Raw genomic sequence first — 20,502 nt, 5'->3', positions numbered from 1 at the left:
ATGCTTTTTTAGATTATATGTTTTATGTTGTCTGTCTTGTCTGATTGTCTATTCATTGTGCACTTTGAAAACTGTATTCTAATATGAATGATATGTTTTTTAATAAAAGTGATTGATTTACATTTAATTTGTGTGAATAATAATTTCCTGAGCAGGATACTGCTTCTTAAAGTGATAGCGACAATTCTTTGTTGCTGTCACAAACTCTAGTTTCTGCAATCCAAGGGTACACACCCTGTATAAGAGGTTGCAAATCCTGCTCAGCCAAATATGCTTCTGTCTATTGGTATTTAATATAATTAGCGCTTCTATTGTGACCCTAGGGCCACTAACCCCATCTTGCCCAAAGCATGGCAAGCAAAGCTAAAAATTAAAAACTAAAGCACCAAAAATCTAAAAAAAATTCATGTTGACCTTTTCAAGCTTTGACCATTTTTAGGTTGACCTTTTACTTGTGCCAACCTTGTTCTCATGTCAGCCTTGTGCAAAATCCCCTTTTGGGGTTGATCTAGTCACTGTCGTTCTTTTTACTGCCAACCTAATGAACCATACCCAGTTCACGACTGGAGGCGTGTGTGTACTGATCAAGTTCTCAGTTTCAGCCAGATGTACTAAGCTGGAAAAGTGATATAATGGGAGATTGATAAAGTACCAGCCAATCAGCTCTCAACTGTCATATTGCTAGCTGTGTTTGAACAATGATGGTTAGGAGCCAATTAGCCGTCAGTTTATCACTCTCCATTTTATTACTTTTCAAGTTTAGTACATCTTTGTGTTAATATTCTAAAGTTTGCTTTTGAGTTTTTCTGGTTGCATTCTGGGATTTCCATTTACATCCAAGGGTCACTGCTTGAAGTGCTTTTTTGAGTACTGTGCTTGTTTGTTTTTTTGTACTGTGTTTGAGTTTTACCCAAAATACATTACTAATATATTTTTGAGTCAATAAGTTATAAGTATTTACAATCATGAAAAACTCCTAAAACATGTTTCAACCAGCTCCACAAATGCAGAACACTGGAGCTAACGGCATTTGTTAATTATTGAGACCAAACACGAGTATAGCAGCCCCCATACAAATCTATGGAGGCTGCTATAAACAGACTGTGGCACATTTTGGAGGTTTCAGTTGTGGCGTCCTCTTTTTAAACCCTGTGAGTGCTTAGATTTTGTCAGAATGCCCCGTAATACAACTTTAATACATATGACCCTATAAAGATATAATGTTAGTCATGGAACAGAATCATACTGTTGCTTTACACGTTCTCACCTGTGGATTGACATCCAGGACACACATTTTTCCTAACGCCACTACTTCTTGAATTGAGCTGATCTTTGTTCCATACAGATTGCCCTCATATTCTCCATGCTCCAGATACCGGCCGGCCTTTATGTCTTGCTCCATCTCTGTACGTGATACAAAGGAATATGACTGACCATCCCACTCTCCTTCCTTCCTCTTCCTAGAGGTGTCTGTAGGGAAAGATAATATAAGAGATTGTGACTGGAAATCTTGGACATCCTCATACATACATGAGCGGAACCATTTTCTGGATTAATGTCTGAATTTCCCTGAAATCTTTTATGGGCTGTAGCAGTGACATATTTTAATGAGTGCAATGTGCACAGTGCACACATGACCCTGAGTCCCAGGGGGGGCCCACACGCTGCACACATTTTTAATACTTACAACTCCAGAGTCATGCGATGAAGGCAGTAGCGCTGACGGAATCCCTGAAAAAAATGGCCGTCGCACAATTTTATCGGAGGTCTGCGCATGTGCAGTAGAGTCCAGCGCTCTATTGCTTCAGGTTCTGCTGCACTGTGTAGCACTGAGAGTGGAGGGGGCATGAATGGAGGAGGCTGGACATGGGCCTCCTCCTCTCTACAGTGCCCCTGGACTGTAGAGTAAAGCTTGGTGCACACTTGGTGCGATATATCAGCCAGTCAATCCAACATCCAATATATCGTTGCAAAATCCAAAAGCCCGTTGCTTGGTGTGTACTCCTGATATGTCTGTGAACTACGTCATTCATATTGCATCGGACCTGCAGCACAGCTGATCTAGCTGTGTGTGCTGTGCACTTGCTGTAGGGACCACCAGTAACTGACATCTCACCTGAATGGGCGCATCTAAATGCCCACCTACTGTAATTGTGATGCCAGGCACAAAACATTGGGTGGATGATTGATAGGTATGACTGCACTTAACAGCTGTTGGATAGGTCGACCTGGTGTGTACCCAATTTTGGATTATGTTGCTTCACTGATGGTAAACTTTTAATGTTCCCAATGTGCCCAGTGTATGGTAAATCATTGCAATGGTTATAGGGTGTTCACAGTGATGGTCTTCCCCCCAGGCCCTTACACTTTCAGTGCTACCTGCATCTGCACTCTGCATACAGTATATCAGGCGGGAGACTATCAGCTGAAGTGGCCTGCAACCGCTCTCACACTGCTATATAACTGTTGGAGCAGCCGGGACAGACAGCTCTGCCTCCCTGAGCTCTTCTACACAGTACACATGACCGCGATAAGCGCTGCTTGGCTGCGTGCCACAGGGGAAAGGGAAACCATCTAAATATAAGAGAGCCACATAGGCATGCTGTGGGGTGAACATTAAGGGTGAATAAGAGTATTGGAGGGGGAATTTAAGGGGCTGGGCATACAGTAGTTGCCTACTTTCTTCCTTCATTCGTGACTTGTCTTGGCCAAGATGAGTATGTGTGTGTGTGTGTGTGTGTGTGGGCGGGGGTCACTGCATCATCCTTTTTAATTTTACAGTGCCCTAAAACCATAATTGTATAGCGGCGTATGATGCGATTCTTTGCATGTTACGTCATTTGGCCCCTGGTGCATCATTTGTGCTCCTAATTGGGGGCCGAGGGGGGTGGGGTGGTTGTGGGTAGACTGCTGTGATGTGGTTATTGAAGGTGGGAAGTGCTTTGAGGTGGACATTGAAGGGGTTGGTGGTGCTCTGAAGTGGACTGTGAAGGGCAGGGGAGAACTGTTACAGTCACAATCCCAATAGTAAATACTGATGTTAGGGTTAGAGTGTAGGTCGAGGACTATGGTTGGGGGGTTTGGAAGGGACATTAGGGTTAGGCTACAAAAGAGGTGAGGTACGGGTATGGTTAAAATACTCTCTGGGATCCATTGGTATTCTGAACATTGGAGTGCTGCTGTCAGCATTCTGACTGTCAGGATCCCAACTGCTGTAATTAAAATACCAATCTCACGGGATATGGATTGTGCAATCAGAGAAGAATGCAGGCAGGACTCAATTAGACAACATCAATATACTGTATGTACAGAGGGCTGATAGAAAAGCCAGGGGGCATTTAATTTCATTTGCCCCAGGGCTAAAAGTTGACAGCCAGCCCCTAGGAAATTGTCACTTTTTTCTTTGCAGCACAGTTGTTTCCATTTAGGTAGTAAAAATAGAGCATTTTAAAGAGAAAAACATTGACAGTTATACAACCTGTCTTTTGTGAACTTGGCCATACATTTCAGTGCAGCTAAAACCGGGATTAAGTTAGCAAACAGGCCAATGTTTGCATTGCACAGACAGAGGCAGAGCTGGCAAATCACCCAGTCTAAATGGTTATGGTTTAAAAGTAAAGGAGCTCATACACTATGCGACGTCTCCCCTCAATAAAGTCACATCCAATCCCCCTTAAGCTGCCCTGGACCCTCCTGTGCGGCAGGATCACATGCGAAGTACCGCATGCAATCCCCTTTCCCTGCCTCTGGGAGGGGATCCAACTGAGAGATCATACAGGCAGCATGTATGATCTCTGAGTCCGACCCAATGTGTACAGGACTGTGCATCGGATGTCACACACATGCTATTTGGGCCAATTTCACCCAATTCCTCAGCCTGATCCGCCAAAATTGGTTGAAATTGTGCCCAAATCGCATTGTGTATGGGGGCCTTAAGAGGTTGAAAGTAAACAGATTGAACCCTAATGGTCAACATTGACAAGTTTAACATATACATAAGGTTGACACAAGCAAAAAGTTGACATGGGGTTTTATATGTCAATACAGTATGTAGGTTTCAGCACATGGAGCCCAAATCAGAGTACCGCATCCCTTTGCATGGTGGCTCACTTCCCTCACCATGCTTTGGACAAGTGTACCATTCCCAATCGTCCATGTGTTGGTAAAGTATGAAAAAGTTCCCAAAAATGTTTTTTTTTTTGTAAAAAAAAAAAAAAGAATGACCAACAGAATGGTCAACAATTTGACCATGTAGACATTTTGACCATATGCATGTTGACTGTATGGTGTCGACCAGTTGACTGTCCACTTTTCCGAATACTGTCCAAACACGTGATGCATGGTTAGTTCTATGGGTTCCATTCAGTCCTGCTTGCTAGGCTGCGTGTTTTTGCAGCCTGGAGAGCAGGTTAATGCCTCCCCGCCGCACGCATGCCCCCAGCCGCATGAATCCCTGTGCAGGGACGCAAATGGTTCGCATGCGGCCGCACATAAATCATTAGATGGTTACCTACCATCGGATTACTTATTCTCCTCTGCCCATATTAGCAGCCGTTGTGTGACCCAGGAATCACTCGGCGGCTGCGCGGATCGACACAAATTTCTGGCGGGCGCTCCCCACCATGAGCAGGCAAGGCAATGCCTACATTCGCTGGGGCCTGCTCAGCATTTCTACGGGTACACCCATTTTTGCGGGCACACCCATAAAACGCTGGGGGTCAACCCAGGAACATAGAGATTAGACCCACAGAAACTTCAGCACAGTCGCTCTGGCTTCTTTGGTACCCCATTAACAAGATAATGTCATCCTGAGCCACTTTCCCTATATAGATCTTTGTGCAGGGTTTAGTTTAACCTGACTCATGTACTGTATGTTAAATTATAAACTTAATGAATACAAATATGAATATTTATCAGCAATTTCTGGGGCTAGATGAAAGAAAAACACACGTACATGGTGTGGTGGTGCCATATCTTAATGGATCAGATGTCAGCAGTTTGTTCTTCAGGCTTCTCCTCCCCACCCCCTGTGCACCAATGAGAATGAGGGTCTTTCTGCGGAAAGGGGGCATTTTTGCAACCTCTTCATATATCAGCAATTCATGACGGTCAAACTCTGTGGGACAGAACAAAAAGAAGGTGAACCATTAAGCAGCAGAAAGTAGAGGCAGCCATTTATGGGTTTAACAATATTTTCATGAGAGTTCTACCAATCAACTCACTACTGATCTATTTGGCACTGGCACACAGTATTTATAATTCGCTGAACAGAGTGCTTGCACTTGTGTGAATATATAAATACCACTATCAGGTCACAATGCCGTGTCAGATTGGGATCTCTATCACGGGTCCGGCACTTTCACACTAGATGCTAGAGGGTTAAGGGCCCCATTTATCAACTAATATTTGCGGCTAAATCCCCGAAAACACCCGTTTTCGGGGGGTTAACCGCAAATATTAAGTTTCACCTAAATGTATTAAAGGGGGACCGCAGCAGGGATCTCCGATCCCTGCTGTGATCCTCCCTGCAGCGCCGCCGGCCGCATCCCCCATAGGTTTCTATGGGGGATGCAAAGCTGCCCGATGTATCAACATTGGGCACCCCGGCATCGCAACCCTGGGCTATCGCCATTCTGATATGGCGATAGCCCATAATGATCAATTACACATTGACATTAATCTCTTGAAAAAGTAAGCACAATGAGAAAATGTATTGAAATCTCGCTTACACATCAGGCGTTTGCTCTCTATCAGGCTATTTACAGCATGTGTGAAAGAAATAGCATATTAGGGGTAAATGTACTAAAGCTTCTAAAAATGAAAAAGGTAATGTTGCCCATAGCAACCAATCAGATTCTGTCTCATTTATCTATTGCCTTCTAGACAATAATAGACAGAATCTGATAGGTTGCTATGGGCAACATCACCTCTTCAATTTTAGAGGCATTAGTAAATGTACCCCTTAGAGCAGGGAAGGGAAACCTTTGGTGAACTACAAACCCTTGGTGAACTGCAAATCTCAGAATGCATTACTGTAGATTTGCTATTTGGCCATGCTAAAACTGCAGGGCATAATGGGATGCATAGTTCAACAACAGCAGGGTCAAAGGTTCCCTTAGAGTATAGGGGGGCACACCCTATCTCTCCGACACTCCCCTACTTGCCTTCATAATCCGTGTGGCATTATGTGAATTTTGGCTCAATCCGAATGGCATTTTATGAATTTTGGCTCGATCCGTGTGGCATTATGTGAATTTTGACACAATCCATGTGGCATTATGTGAATTTTGGCTCATTCCATTTGGCATCATGTGTAATGGGCAAGTATAATGGGGTCTAGTATTTTGTTGCATAATGTGTAGAAGTTGTATATGGTGTGGTACACTACACTTATGAACATAATTGTATAGTTTATATTGTTTTCATATAAATTACATATATTTTAACTGCCCACCACCACATCTGGAAATCATTGTACAAACTCAATGCTCTGCTACTCAGTAGCACACGCAGGGGGGTTTCCAAGTACCCAGAACCCCCCCCCCCCCAGGAGTGTAAGGGCCCTACGCTGAAAGCTGAGGGTCCCCTCTTTCCATGAGAACAAGAATTTTTAAAATCAGACCTTGGGAACCGGAGATATCTGACTTAAAAAAAGTGGTCCCCATCCAAGCCTTTTAATTGCTCTTCCTAGTCACATATTTCAGGTTCTGTCTGACTTAGAGTTTATCTGAGGGTATATTCCAAAAGCTGGGACTCTCCCCCTTTGAAGTACACTAGAAGCTTGTCTCAGCCTTCCAGCAGCTGGTTACTGCGCCAGCTACATACACCTGGTATGTAGTTTTATATACTCGTTGGCGGATTGCTCTGCCTCCTAAAGTCTGATCCCCTAGTCCCCAATACCATTTGGTAGCTAGGATTCTCTAGTTTTTAATTACATTAACATCTAAGAAATCAATTTCCGGGAACTGGAGATATCTGCAGTCAAGCAAGTTGTCCTCCCACCATAAAATTATGATTAATAAGCCCACTCCACTATACACCCTTCCTCTGCGTATTAAACATCTTCTACCACCCCGGAAGTTATGTATAAGGGCCCCTTCATTCAGCCCAATGCCCCCTTCTCCCACCTCATCTTCCACCATCTGTGCAGTAAAGGATAATTAGTGGAAATTACTGATCCAGGCCCTACATGCTGAGCGGTTGATATAATACCCCCTACCACCCGCGGGACATCAAAGCATATACTGGGTCACCTAAGTGTCCATCTCCGAGCCTTGCTCCGCCCCTCTGGAAACCCGTTTGCCCCTGCTGCTACTGGTCATAAATTGACTGTATTATCTGGCTTCAGTGGCAGACTCAGGGGGGGGGGGGGTGTGTGGACCAGGCACGTGCCCTCCTGTCATTTCACCGATAGCCTCCCGGGAACCGGAGATACCACCGGGCAAAGCTGGAACATTTTCCAGATAGGATAACATGGGACCTGCTAATTCCCATCCCTACCCAGTTCCGATGGCTGCCAGTTCCCCCCTGGCATCACAGAAGCTTTTGGTTGCTGGTCCATATGGGTCAATTGGTTCTGGAGATATTGCTTGTAAGCCGATTTATTTATTTCTGAAATGTAATTTCATGGCTGTTCATGTTCTTTGAGGGCAGATTTCTCTGGAACCAAATGACCCAGTTTCACGGGACCAAAATCATTTGAAGTCCACTCAAAAGTTCTTCAATATGATGCTGGTCACATGTAAATGAGTCAATTGGTTCCGAAGATATAGCCAGTTAAAATATGTATATAGCCGCTTAAAGGGGGTGGGGGTAGCTTTCTCTCTCCCTCACACTAAAAAATGCAGGGACTATGCTGGTGTACAAGTGACCAACCCGGGAATGTGCCTGCTTGATCCTGGGACCATATTCCTGGGTAAGTTCCTGCATTTTCTGGTGTGAAAGGGGTATTATTTCAAATAGCCAGGACCTGCAGTGCTCAGCCCCCCGCTCTCTGGGCGGGATATACTAAGGTAAAAATGCAGCAAAACCCATGTTTTGGGGGTTTTACTGCATTTTCAAATGTATTAAGACCCGGCCGCCGCATTTTTGCCTGCCAGGGTATCGCCACCTTTGGGTGGTGATACCCTATAGAAGCCTATGGGATTCTTATCGCCACCCGCCGCAACCCGCTGCCTCTATCATAGATGCTGAGCCCCCTACCCCTGGCTTACCTTCCTCCAGGTTGCCTGGACCCAGAAGGTAAACTCCTCCTCCCCCTAGCAAGGCAGCCAGAGGTTCTTCCGGCTGCAGGTGGGAGGAGGAGGCACCGGGGACAGCCTGCTTAGGCTTCCGGCCATGGGAGAAGGAGGAGGTGCCCAGGGAGGTGACGGAGACCCCCGCGCACACTACATCACAGGTATCGCAGGGGCCTCCGTCACTGCATTGGGATGCTAATCGCATATGTAAGTACATATTCGATAGCATCGCTGTGGATGTGCTGTGGTGGCGCGGCGAGGGGCGGTGATGTATTTTAATACATCTTGGCCCTCTATCCGGCTGTCATTACTGCACGGCAGCGGCTGTCCTCCAGTTACCACGAGCATGTATTCCCCCTTGGAAATGAGCATATAATCCCACAAGGCAATGAGTATGGAACCCCTGGCAATGAGTAATCCATGTGGCATTATGTAATTTGGATTCTTCCGTTTGGCATCATGTGTAAGGGGCAAGTATAATGGGGTCTAGTATTTTGTTGCATAATGTGTAGAAGGGGTATATGGTGTGGTATGCTACACTCAAGGACCCTTTTGAGTGGCCACAGCCCCTTTTCTAGAGCGTGCCTTCACAACTACATTATTCACTTTTGACATCAAGGTGGGCCTGTGTACTTTAAATGCCAGGGTCTATTTTTAATCCCATTGCCACCCTCTCTCTGCTCCCCTCCTCACTCTCGATGCTCTCTTAGCATGTACACTGGCACCACTAACACCCCCCTTTCCCCCTCCCAAATCCTCTCCTATCATGGTGCGCCCCCCCCCCCCCCCCCTGTCATTTTCTCCTGGATCCGCCCCTGTCTGGCTTCAATGCTCAGGTATATACATGACTGCAGTCAGGGCTTAAATTGGTCATGCAGTGGTGGGATAAAATGACAGGGGGGGCACCATGATAAAAGAGTGTTTGGGTGGGAGAGGGACGGTGTTAGTGGTGCCAGTGTACATGCTAAGAGAGAGGGTGGGAATGGGATTAAAAATAGGCCCTGGCATTTAAAGTACGCAGGCCCACCATGGTGACAAAAGTGAAGGATGTAGTTGTGGGCGCGCCAAAGGCGTGCTCCGGAAAAGGGGGTGTTGCCACTCAACAGGGGGCATGTCCTTGAGTGTAGTGTACCACACCATATACAACTTCTACACATTATGCAACAAAATACTAGACCCCATTATACTTGCCCATTACACATGATGCCAAATGGAATGAGCCAAAATTCACATAATGCCACATGGATTGTGTCAAAATTCACATAATGCCACACGGATCGAGCCAAAATTCATAAAATGCCATTCGGATTGAGCCAAAATTCACATAATGCCACACGGATTGAGCCAAAATTCACATAATGCCACACGGATTGTGTCAAAATTCACATGCTCGCGGTAAATGGGGGACAGCCGCCGCCAAGCAGAAGTGATAGCCACTGACAGTGGCAGAGCCTGGCTGTATTCAGAGCACTGCAGGTCCCGGCTATTTGAAATAATACCCCTTTCACACCAGAAAATGCATTCCCAGGTTGGCCCCTTTTACACCAGCCTTGTCCCTGCATTTTCTGGTGTAAGGGGGGGAGAGAAAACCACCCCGCCCCCACATTAACCAGTTATCTCATTTAACCGGCTATATCTTCGGAACCAACTGACCCATTTACATGAGACAAGTATCATATTGAAGAACTTTTGAGTGGTCTTTGAATGATTTTGGTCTAGTGAAACTGGAAGGTTTGGTTCCAGGGTAATTTGCCCTCAAAGAACATGAACAGCCATGAAACTACATTTCAAAAATAAAAAAAAGGGAGCACAAGCGTTTGTGATGCCAGGGGGGGAAGTGGCAGCCGTCGGAACCGGGTAGGGGTCGGAATTAACGGGTCCCATATTATCCTATGGGGAAAAATGTTTCCAGCTTTGCCATGCGATATCTCCGGTTCCAGGGGGGCTAGTGACATGGGGCTGGGCTCTCGCCAATGTGCAGTAGCACCGTCAGTGGCTCCACACAGTTCACCATCAGCACACCATCCTGTCCAGTATCGACAATTGTACCTGCCTAAGGCAGGCGCACTGATCCATCTGAATATGGACTTTGTGGCACCATCTCTGCACCTGAGAAAGCAGGTCACTTCCTGTGACACACCCACAACATTCCCATTACACGCCCAATGAGATCGCCCCTTAATGCATGCACTGTGGTGGTTTTCAAAAACATGTGTTCCTGACTGCTCAAACACAGGCCTATAAACCAAGTAACTGTATTAGATTAATTTCAGTCTGCTCTAATACTTTCATAAACACATATAGAATTCTTGCCAAGAGCCTGACTTTCACGGCACTGGTCCATATTTAAATATTGTAAACATGTAGACATACAAATTCATTGGAGTGATATTTGCCAAATGAGGGTGTGGTTTAGGCAGAGTGGCCATGGTGTGAGGATCAATAGCATGTCATGTTGTGCTCCTAATGCATGTGCTGGAATGTTGGCAGGCTAGGTATGATACTGTAATGTGTACATTAGTTACTGTACTAGGTCAATGCAAATCGTTACCTGCATTTTTAGTGGTTACATACATAATCCTCTTCTTTTTCTTTCCTCCAATACTTCCACAAAGAGCACCTATTTAACACACAATTTGTTGAACAAAGAACATTTATTGACAATCCAATTATTTTTAAAGTGCACAAGTTAAGTTATTCTAGTTGTTTGTATATTGTCCAGGAAAAAACAACCATGCTTATAAGGAACTTATACAGATAAAACCCTGACCCCAACATTATACTCTCTGATGTAGAGATGACATATACCTCCCAATAATGACCCTCTCCAGGAGGGACACAATGCTCTGTTCCTGGACTTCCATCTTAATGTATGATTGCCATCACCTGTGGTGAAAAATCTTTCTTATCACTTAACCTGTTCAAAACAGGTGATGGCAATCAAAAATGAACAGGGAAGTCCAGGAATAGAGCATTCTGTCCCTTCTGAAGAGGGTCATAATGGGAGGTATGGAGATGGGCGTCAAAAGATTGAAAGCCTGGAATTGAATGGTTGCCAGGATTCCGACAAGGGATGCAATGGCTACTATGTGTTTCTGATGTTCATCTATACTCTGCCTTTCCCCACCCTCCTGTGGCTCCATCCTAACCCCCTCCCTTACATCTCCATTCCAATCTTCTCCCAGAGATTTGTTCCATCCCACCTCCCCGCTCCTATACTTAACCTAGTGGCCAGTACTCTTCCAGGTTAGTCTTGTAGTTGGAGTCATAGGGGTGTGTGCCCAGACTTCTAATGCATGTGCATTGTGTTGACTGGACAGCCTAATGTTGGGTAAACACTGGCCGAAATATCGGCCATTCAAATAAACAGCAGATATATTCCTGGTCTGTCTGCCAATGTGTACCGCAATACGTCTGATCGATGTCGTTCACAGACATATTGCGTTGGCTGTGTAACAAAGCCGGCAGCTGATTTGTCTAAAGATACAGTATATTGTATCATCATGCTGTGTGTGTATGGGCTGCACAAACCGGCGGTGATTGAACAGGGGGACACGCATGGAAATTCCCGCCCAGTAGTGACACATTGCACATGACAGCTGAGGAACCAAATTGAGGCCTAATATACTCCAAGCATGTTAGCTATCACCCATCCTGATGTACTGTGGTGGGTAAAGTTCTTAAGGTGACTGCCAGATGCTTGTGCCAATGTAACTTACTTTATGTACATTGTGCTACAGCGCCAGCTGGGCAGCCTAAAGCCAAAGTCTCGTTCACACTCCACAAGCATTAGAACCTACATGGCAGTTGTATAACCTTCATTACATTCACATAGGCAGTATGACTGGTGAGTCTCTGAGCATCCATACTCGTTTGTGTTTAGCAGAATTACAAAGGGAACTACACACGTATGTATTAGCCTAGGGCAGCTGGAACCTTTAATCAGGCCCCGCATATATGCACATATACTGTATACACAGGGCACAGAGATTCAAAGTACACACAGAATTCTGTTTTACCAAAACATGGACAAGGCTGTTATGCTATTGGTCTGTGCTAAGTGGTGTGTGTGACAGATAATGGGAGTGTTGTTCTGTTGATTACACGTCTATTTACTTTCTCTTTTTTCTTAATGAGCGAGTATAAAAAAAAGTGTACATACACCCATATGCCGGTTTCATGCTTATGTTACCCTCACTACTGAGCCTCTAACAACTCGAGAGGAATAACAGGGGTTAGTATGGGTGTAAATACGTAGGCACAATAAAGGCATGTTCACATAATATTGGCTGCAGCACATATCCTTGTTAGGCTCTCATCTCCGGTGGATGCCAGAGGGCTGATGCAAAATACCATGATGGTGATTACAGTCAGCAGCACTACTGTAGCTATTGGCTTCTGATTTGCTTCCTGCATACTCCCCCCTCCCCTGTGACTTCTCTATTAGATGAAGCCAGGGCCATCTATTTACTGTACATTACATTACTGAAATACATTTCCCTTTTGATGTGAAATGGAAAAACAGATGTTTATATTTAATGTGTGCCTATTCAGTTATTGTATATTGTATATGGTAAATTGGACTTTCGCATCACGGCTATAAAGTGTAATAGAACATATTGGGGCTATATAGATAAATGTAAAAACATATTTTATAATAACTGTGAAGACACTTCATGCAAAGTAGCATTTACTGCTAACATTTTTAGGGCCATCCAATGCTCTTGCGGGAGTACTTACTCCTGTTACTGCTGCCGTACACCTTGGGCAGATGCTACTAACTGGATGTATTTTCACATGTAGATTCTGCGTGCACATAAACGTGCTTTTTAATTTATACTGCTTTCCTCTGTATGTACTGTAGCAGAAATGGTATGCAGGCACTGGGTAGACAATGTCTAGGTCGACAGTCACTAAGTCGACCACTAATGGTTCACAGTGACTAGGTCGACACCTTGAAATGGTCAACATACCCAAGGTGGACAGTAACAAAAGGTCTATACAAGCTTATGGACGACATACCGAAACCAGGAAAGCTGCACAGGAGCCCTATGTCTCTTAACCCCTTCACGACATTTGACGTATATATACGTCATGGCCGGGAAGTACTTCCCGACACATGACGTATATATACGTCATGACTTCAAACTGTCACTGCGTCTAGAGACGCAGTGACAGAGGGACGATGTCTGCTGTCCCTGACAGCAGACATGTCCCTGCATGCCCAGGGGGGGCTGCGATGCCGCCCCCCCGTCGGCGATCGCTGTGATTGGCTGTTCAGTGTGAACAGCCATTCACAGCGTTTTCTGTGTCACCGGCGAATAACGTTCGCCGGTGACACGGGATCGGAGGTGATTGGTGCTGTAAAGTACAGCACCAATCACCGCGGGGTGTAAGGGTGACACTGGTGTCACCCCACCTCACCCCGCCCGCCCCCAAAGGCCGTGATTGGTTCGTCGGACCGACGGACCAATCACAGCCATGGAGGGGGGTTTAAACTAACGGTGACTGCACTGCAGACGCCATTCCGGTCTGGAATAGCGTGCAGTGCGGTCACCGTGCCCAGCTGCCGCCATATACTGACCAGAACCTTGCTCAATACTTACCTGATCACTGCTTGGGATCTTGCTTCATCTTGTGACATCCTGTGCTGTGTTGTGCTGTGTTGTGCTGCTGCAGTGTCATCGAGTTAGAGAGAGAGAGATAGAGAGGCCTAGTGACAGAGAGTGCTATATTTTGTGCTGCTGCAGTGTAATAGAGTTATAGATAGAGAGATAGAGAGAGATAGAGAGAGAGATAGAGAGATAGTGACAGATTGTGCTATATATTTTTTATATAACTGACTGCTGCCCCCCCTTTTGTGCTGATCAGTATAAATTAACTGATCAGCAACTTTTTGGGGGCGCAGGGTTTTTTTTATATATATATATACCTGTCAGTGCTGCTGCTGCAGTGTCATAGAGTGATAGATAGTGAGAGATAGAGAGATAGAGAGAGATAGTGACAGAGAGTGATAGAGACTGCTATATTTTGTGTCTGCTGCCCCCCTTTTGTGCACCCCCAGCAACTTTTTGGGGGTGCAGGGGTTATTTTTCATATATATAACTGTCAGTGCTGCTGCTGCAGTGTCATAGAGTGATAGATAGTGAGAGATAGAGAGATAGAGAGAGATAGTGACAGAGAGTGATAGAGAGTGCTAAATTTTGTGTCTGCTGCCCCCGCCTTTTGTGCTGATCACTATATCTGAGGTGATCAGCAACTTTTTGGGGGTGCAGAGGTTTTTTTTTTTTATATATACCTGTCAGTTGCTGCCAGTTGCACTGTCAGTTGCACCAAAGGTTGTGCACCTGCTGCCCCTCACTGGTAATCAGTGTCGCATCACTGATCACCTTTTTTTTTTTTGTGGGTGCTGTGGGGTCTTTTTTTAATTTTTTTTTTACACACACTGTGATTTTGTGGGTGTCCTGTGGCCACTGTGCGCTGATCAGTGACGTACATCACTGATCAGCTTTTTCGGCACAGGGTTGATCTATTTTTTATTTTTTTTTTGATCAAATTCCTGTTGCCTTTGAGCGCTGTTCAGTGACGGACGTTACTGACCAACATCTGTGCTCAATTTTTGGGGCAGGACCTTTTTTTTTTTTTTTTAACCCCTTCAATTTTTTTTTTTTTAACCCCTTCAATTTTTTTTTTTTTAACCCCTTCAATTTTTTTTTTTGTATAAAGTATTTTTTTTTTCTGCACTACATACACACTACACACTACATACCCCCCGGGTTGAAATAAAGTTTGTACCCCCCCCTACACTATACACGTGTTGAAACATTTCACTACCAGTAACACAAAAATAAAAATGGCATCCCAAATGGCATCCCAAATGTCATCCCAGTCATCCAGAAGAATGTATTCAGTGGAGGAGGCATATGCCATGCTTGCCTCTGACTCTGACACAGCCAGTGAGGCAAGCGGGGAATTTGAAGGATTCGTCTTAAGCTCCTCTTCCTCCTCTGGTGATGAGGGACCCCCTCAAAGACGCTCCCGTAGAGCAGCTGAGACCCCCCCCCCCAATAATTGATCTCGTATGGACCCCACCACCAGACAATTTTGAGCCCCAGGTTCCTGAGTTTTTGGCCATGCCAGGAATCCAATTTGATTCCACAGGTCTCAGAGAAATTGACTTTTTCAAATTATTTTTCTCTGATGATTTTATAAATTTAATGGTGGACCAAACTAATTTATATGCCCAGCAGTTTATTGCTCAAAACCCCACGTCATCATTTGCTAGGTGGACCCCTGTAGATGCAGTAGAGATGATGACGTTTTGGGGTCTGGTGTTTCATATGGGCATAGTAAAAAAGCCACAAATTAGGCAATATTGGAGTACAGATGTTCTGTACAGCACCCCATTTTACCGTATGGCCATGACTCGGGCTCGTTTTGAGGCAATCCATAAATTTATACATTACACCGATAATGCACAGTGCCCACCCAGAGATGATCCCACCTTTGACAGGCTATTCAAAGTCAGGCCGGTCATTGATCATTTCAGTGCCAAATTTGCAGAGCTATACATCCCTGATAAATGTATTAGTATCGACGAGTCCCTTATACATTTTAAAGGAAGGGTTAAATTCCGCCAGTACCTTCCCAGTAAGAGGGCAAGGTATGGCATAAAAATGTATAAGCTGTGTGAAAGCACCACAGGGTACACCCACAAGTTTAGGGTATATGAAGGGAAGGATTCAAGAATTGAACCGCCAGAATGCCCCCCCTCCCTCGTAGGTGTTAGTGGAAAAATTGTCTGGGATTTAATGCACCCCTTCCTGGATAAGGGTTATCACCTCTATGTGGATAACTTTTACACCAGCATCCCCCTGTTTAAGGCCCTTGGTTCAAGAGGTACAGCAGCTTGCGGTACTGTGCGCAAGAACCAAAGAGGCCTCCCCAAAACGCACATTGCCCAAGTACTAAGAAGGGGTGAAAGCAGGGGAATATGCACCGAAAATATGTTGTTGGTCAAATATAAGGACAAGAGGGATGTCCTTATACTGACAACAATTCATGGAGACAGTACCACCTCCATCCCTGTACGAGGTACCAGTACCCACACCTCAAAACCAAATTGTATCCTAGATTACAATAAGTACATGGGCGGAGTGGATCTTTCAGATCAGGTACTGAAGCCGTACAGTGCCCTGCGGAAAACAAATATCTGGTACAAGAAGCTGGCCGTGTATATCATCCAGATGGCACTGTATAACGCTTACGTGCTATTCCGTTCTACCGGCCAGAGGGGGACATTTATGCACTTTCAAGAGGAAGTCATAAAGGGCCTAATATTTGGGAACCAGCAGGCAGAGGGCCCCAGTACTTCTAGTACTGGCCCCCGTATTGTACCAGGGCAGCATTTTCCCAACGAAATCCCCTCCACTGCAAGAAAGGGCAGGACACAAAAAAGGTGCAAAGTTTGCTATAAAAAGGGAATAAGAAAGGAAACTATTTTCCACTGTGAAACTTGCCCCGACAAACCCGGCCTATGTATAAAGGAGTGTTTCAAAATATACCACACATCTATGGATTATTAGGTTCATCATTTCACCGTGCTTCGGGGGTCTTGCTAATGCCACATAGCACCCACCATTCATTCCACCAGAATCTGAGCTGCAAAATCCAAAAATCACTCCTTCCCTTCTGAGTCCTGCCATGCACCCAACTGGTATTTTTTGGTCACATGTGAGGCATTGCCGTACTCTGGAGAAATGGGGGCACAGATTTTGGGGTGCTTTGTCTCCTTCATTCCTTGTGAAAATGAAAAATTTTGAGCCAGAAGTACATTTTTGTGTAAAAAAATGTAATTTTTCATTTTCACAGCCCAGTTGTACCAAAATTGGTGAAACCCCTGGGTGTTTGAAATGTACACTATACCCCTAGATGAATTCCCTGAGGGGTGTAGTTTGCAAAATGGGGTCACTTGTGGGGGGGTTCCACTGTATTGGTAATGCAACATAGCACCCACCATTCATTCCACCAAAATCTGTGCTCCAAAATCCAAAAATCACTCCTTCCCTTCTGAGTCCTGCCATGCACCCAACTGGTATTTTTTGGTCAAATGTGAGGCATTGCCGTACTCTGGAGAAATGGGGGCACAGATTTTGGGGTGCTTTGTCTCCTTCATTCCTTGTGAAAATGAAAAATTTTGAGCCAGAAGTACATTTTTGTGTAAAAAAATGTAATTTTTCATTTTCACAGCCCAGTTGTACCAAAATTGGTGAAACCCCTGGGGGTTTGAAATGTACACTATACCCCTAGATGAATTCCCTGAGGGGTGTACTTTGCAAAATGGGGTGACTTGTGGGGGGGTTCCACTGTATTGGTGCTTTGGGAGTCAGTGGCGTAAGTTCGTTCCAGTTGCCCGGAGGCAAGATATATATTGTTGCCCCCCCCCACACATACAACCCTATATAACCTTATATAAAATATATATTTCTGTTCAGATAGATAGATAGATAGATAGATAACACATATATATTTTAGAACTCAGCCACAGAAGCAATATCGTTGGCTTTTAAATAACTGATTTAAACTTCCAGGGGGACGAGAGGTGCCCCCTTGGGAGCAGGAGCCCGGCGGCAGATGACTCCATTGCCTCCCAGAGTTCTGCCTCTGTTGGGAGTCTTGCTAATGCAACATAGCACCCACCATTCATTCCACCAAAATCTGTGCTGCAAAATCCAAAAATCACTCCTTCCCTTCTGAGTCCTGCCATGCGCCCAACTGGTATTTTTTGGTCACATGTGAGGCATTGCCGTACTCGGGAGAAATTGGGGCACAGACTTTGGGGTGCTTTGTCTCCTTCATTCCTTGTGAAAATGAAAAATCTTGAGCCAGAAGTGCATGTTTGTGTAAAAAAATGTAATTTTTCATTTTCACAGCCCAGTTGTACCAAAATTGGTGAAACCCCTGGGGGTTTGAAATGTACACTATACCCCTAGATGAATTCCCTGAGGGGTGTACTTTGCAAAATGGGGTGACTTGTGGGGGGATTCCACTGTATTGGTGCTTTGGGAGTCTTGCTAATGCAACATGGCACCCACCATTCATTCCACCAAAATCTGTGCTGCCAAATCCAAAAATCACTCCTTCCCTTCTGAGTCCTGCCATGCGCCCAACTGGTATTTTTTGGTCACATGTGAGGCATTGCCGTACTCGGGAGAAATTGGGGCACAGATTTTGGGGTGCTTTGTCTCCTTCATTCCTTGTGAAAATGAAAAATCTTGAGCCAGAAGTGCATGTTTGTGTAAAAAAATGTAATTTTTCATTTTCACAGCCCAGTTGTACCAAAATTGGTAAAACCCCTGGGGGTTTGAAATGTACACTATACCCCTAGATGAATTCCCTGAGGGGTGTACTTTGCAAAATGGGGTGACTTGTGAGGTTCCACTGTATTGGTGCTTTGGGAGTCTTGCTAATGCAACATGGCACCCACCATTCATTCCACCAAAATCTGTGCTGCCAAATCCAAAAATCACTCCTTCCCTTCTGAGTCCTGCCATGCGCCCAACTGGTATTTTTTGGTCACATGTGAGGCATTGCCGTACTCGGGAGAAATTGGGGCACAGATTTTGGGGTGCTTTGTCTCCTTCATTCCTTGTGAAAATGAAAAATCTTGAGCCAGAACTGCATTTTTGTGTAAAAAAATGTAATTTTTCATTTTCACTGCCCAGTTGTATCAAAATTGGTGAAACCCCTGGGGGTTTGAAATGTACACTATACCCCTAGATGAATTCCCTGAGGGGTGTACTTTGCAAAATGGGGTGACTTGTGGGGGGGTTCCACTGTATTGGTGCTTTGGGAGTCTTGCTAATGCAACATGGCACCCACCATTCATTCCACCAAAATCTGTGCTGCCAAATCCAAAAATCACTCCTTCCCTTCTGAGTCCTGCCATGCGCCCAACTGGTATTTTTTGGTCACATGTGAGGCATTGCCGTACTCGGGAGAAATTGGGGCACAGATTTTGGGGTGCTTTGTCTCCTTCATTCCTTGTGAAAATGAAATATTTTGAGCCAGAACTGCATTTTTGTGTAAAAAAAGTAATTTTTCATTTTCACTGCCCAGTTGTATCAAAATTGGTGAAACCCCTGGGGGTTTGAAATGTACACTATACCCCTAGATGAATTCCCTGAGGGGTGTACTTTGCAAAATGGGGTGACTTGTGGGGGGGTTCCACTGTATTGGTGCAACATAGCACCCACCATTCATTCCACCAAAATCTGTGCTGCAAAATCCAAAAATCACTCCTTCCCTTCTGAGTCCTGCCATGCACCCAACTGGTATTTTTTGGTCACATGTGAGGCATTGCCGTACTCGGGAGAAATTGGGGCACAGATTTTGGGGTGCTTTGTCTCCTTCATTCCTTGTGAAAATGAAAAATTTTGAGCCAGAACTGCATGTTTGTGTAAAAAAATGTAATTTTCCATTTTCACATCCTAGTTGTACCAAAATTGGTGAAACCCCTGGGGGTTTGAAATGTACACTATACCCCTAGATGAATTCCCTGAGGGGTGTAGATTGCAAAATGGGGTGACTTGTGGGGGAGGTTCCTAACTTTTAGCACTTATGGTGCCTAGAAACCTACATGGTGCCTAAAAAAAAATCTCATAAAAAGGAGGCTCCAAAATCAAGTAGGTGCTCTTTCTATTATGAAGCCTGTGGTTTGGTCAACGTGCACACTAGGGCCACATATAGGATATTTTTGAAAACAAAAGAATTGGGGGAATCAATTTTTAGTCACATTTCTTTAGTAAAATCTACTGTATTCGTTAGAAAAATGTATTAAAATTGAAACTCTGCAAAAAAAAAGAAATTTTGAAATTTCACCTACACTTTGTTTTAATTCCTGTGAAACACCTAAAGGGTTAACAAACTTCCAAAATGCTGTTTTGAATACTGTGAGGGGTGCAGTTTTTGAAATGGCATCATTTATGGGGGTGTTTCACATACAAGTCCCTCAAAGTCACATCAGAACTGAACTGGTCCCTAAAAAAATCAGTGTTTGAAATTTTCTTGAAAATTTGAGAATTTGCTAGTCATATTTGAAGCCTCCTAGTGTCCAAAAAAATGAAAAGGAGGTTGAAATAATGATTGCAACATAAAGTAGACATATGGTCTTTGTTAGTTATTAACTATTTTGAGTGGTATGATTATTTGTCTCACAAGCAGAAAATGTGACATTTTGCATATTGCTAAATTTTCCATTTTTTCA

The 20,502-nt window shown here is 44.5% G+C and overlaps 1 protein-coding gene across 2 annotated transcripts in view; it reads right to left on the bottom strand.

Annotated features, from left to right (window-relative positions):
* Positions 1-20,502, bottom strand: part of MPP2 (MAGUK p55 scaffold protein 2) — a 41,818-nt gene that overhangs the window by 8,775 nt on the left and 12,541 nt on the right. For both annotated transcript variants that reach the window (XM_083147367.1, XM_083147368.1), the window contains 3 exons: positions 10,789-10,857; positions 4,955-5,116; positions 1,268-1,470 (listed from right to left, as the gene is read on the bottom strand). In XM_083147367.1, coding sequence (XP_083003493.1) covers positions 1,268-1,470; positions 4,955-5,116; positions 10,789-10,857 — 434 coding nt within the window. The remainder of the gene's footprint in view (positions 1-1,267; positions 1,471-4,954; positions 5,117-10,788; positions 10,858-20,502) is intronic.

This window comes from Crinia signifera, chromosome 6 (assembly GCF_055691185.1).
Source record: "Crinia signifera chromosome 6, ASM5569118v1, whole genome shotgun sequence".
Taxonomy (NCBI): Eukaryota; Metazoa; Chordata; class Amphibia; order Anura; family Myobatrachidae; genus Crinia; species Crinia signifera.
The sequence above is the reverse complement of the archived record's forward strand: the minus strand, read 5'-3'. Positions and strand labels throughout refer to the sequence as shown.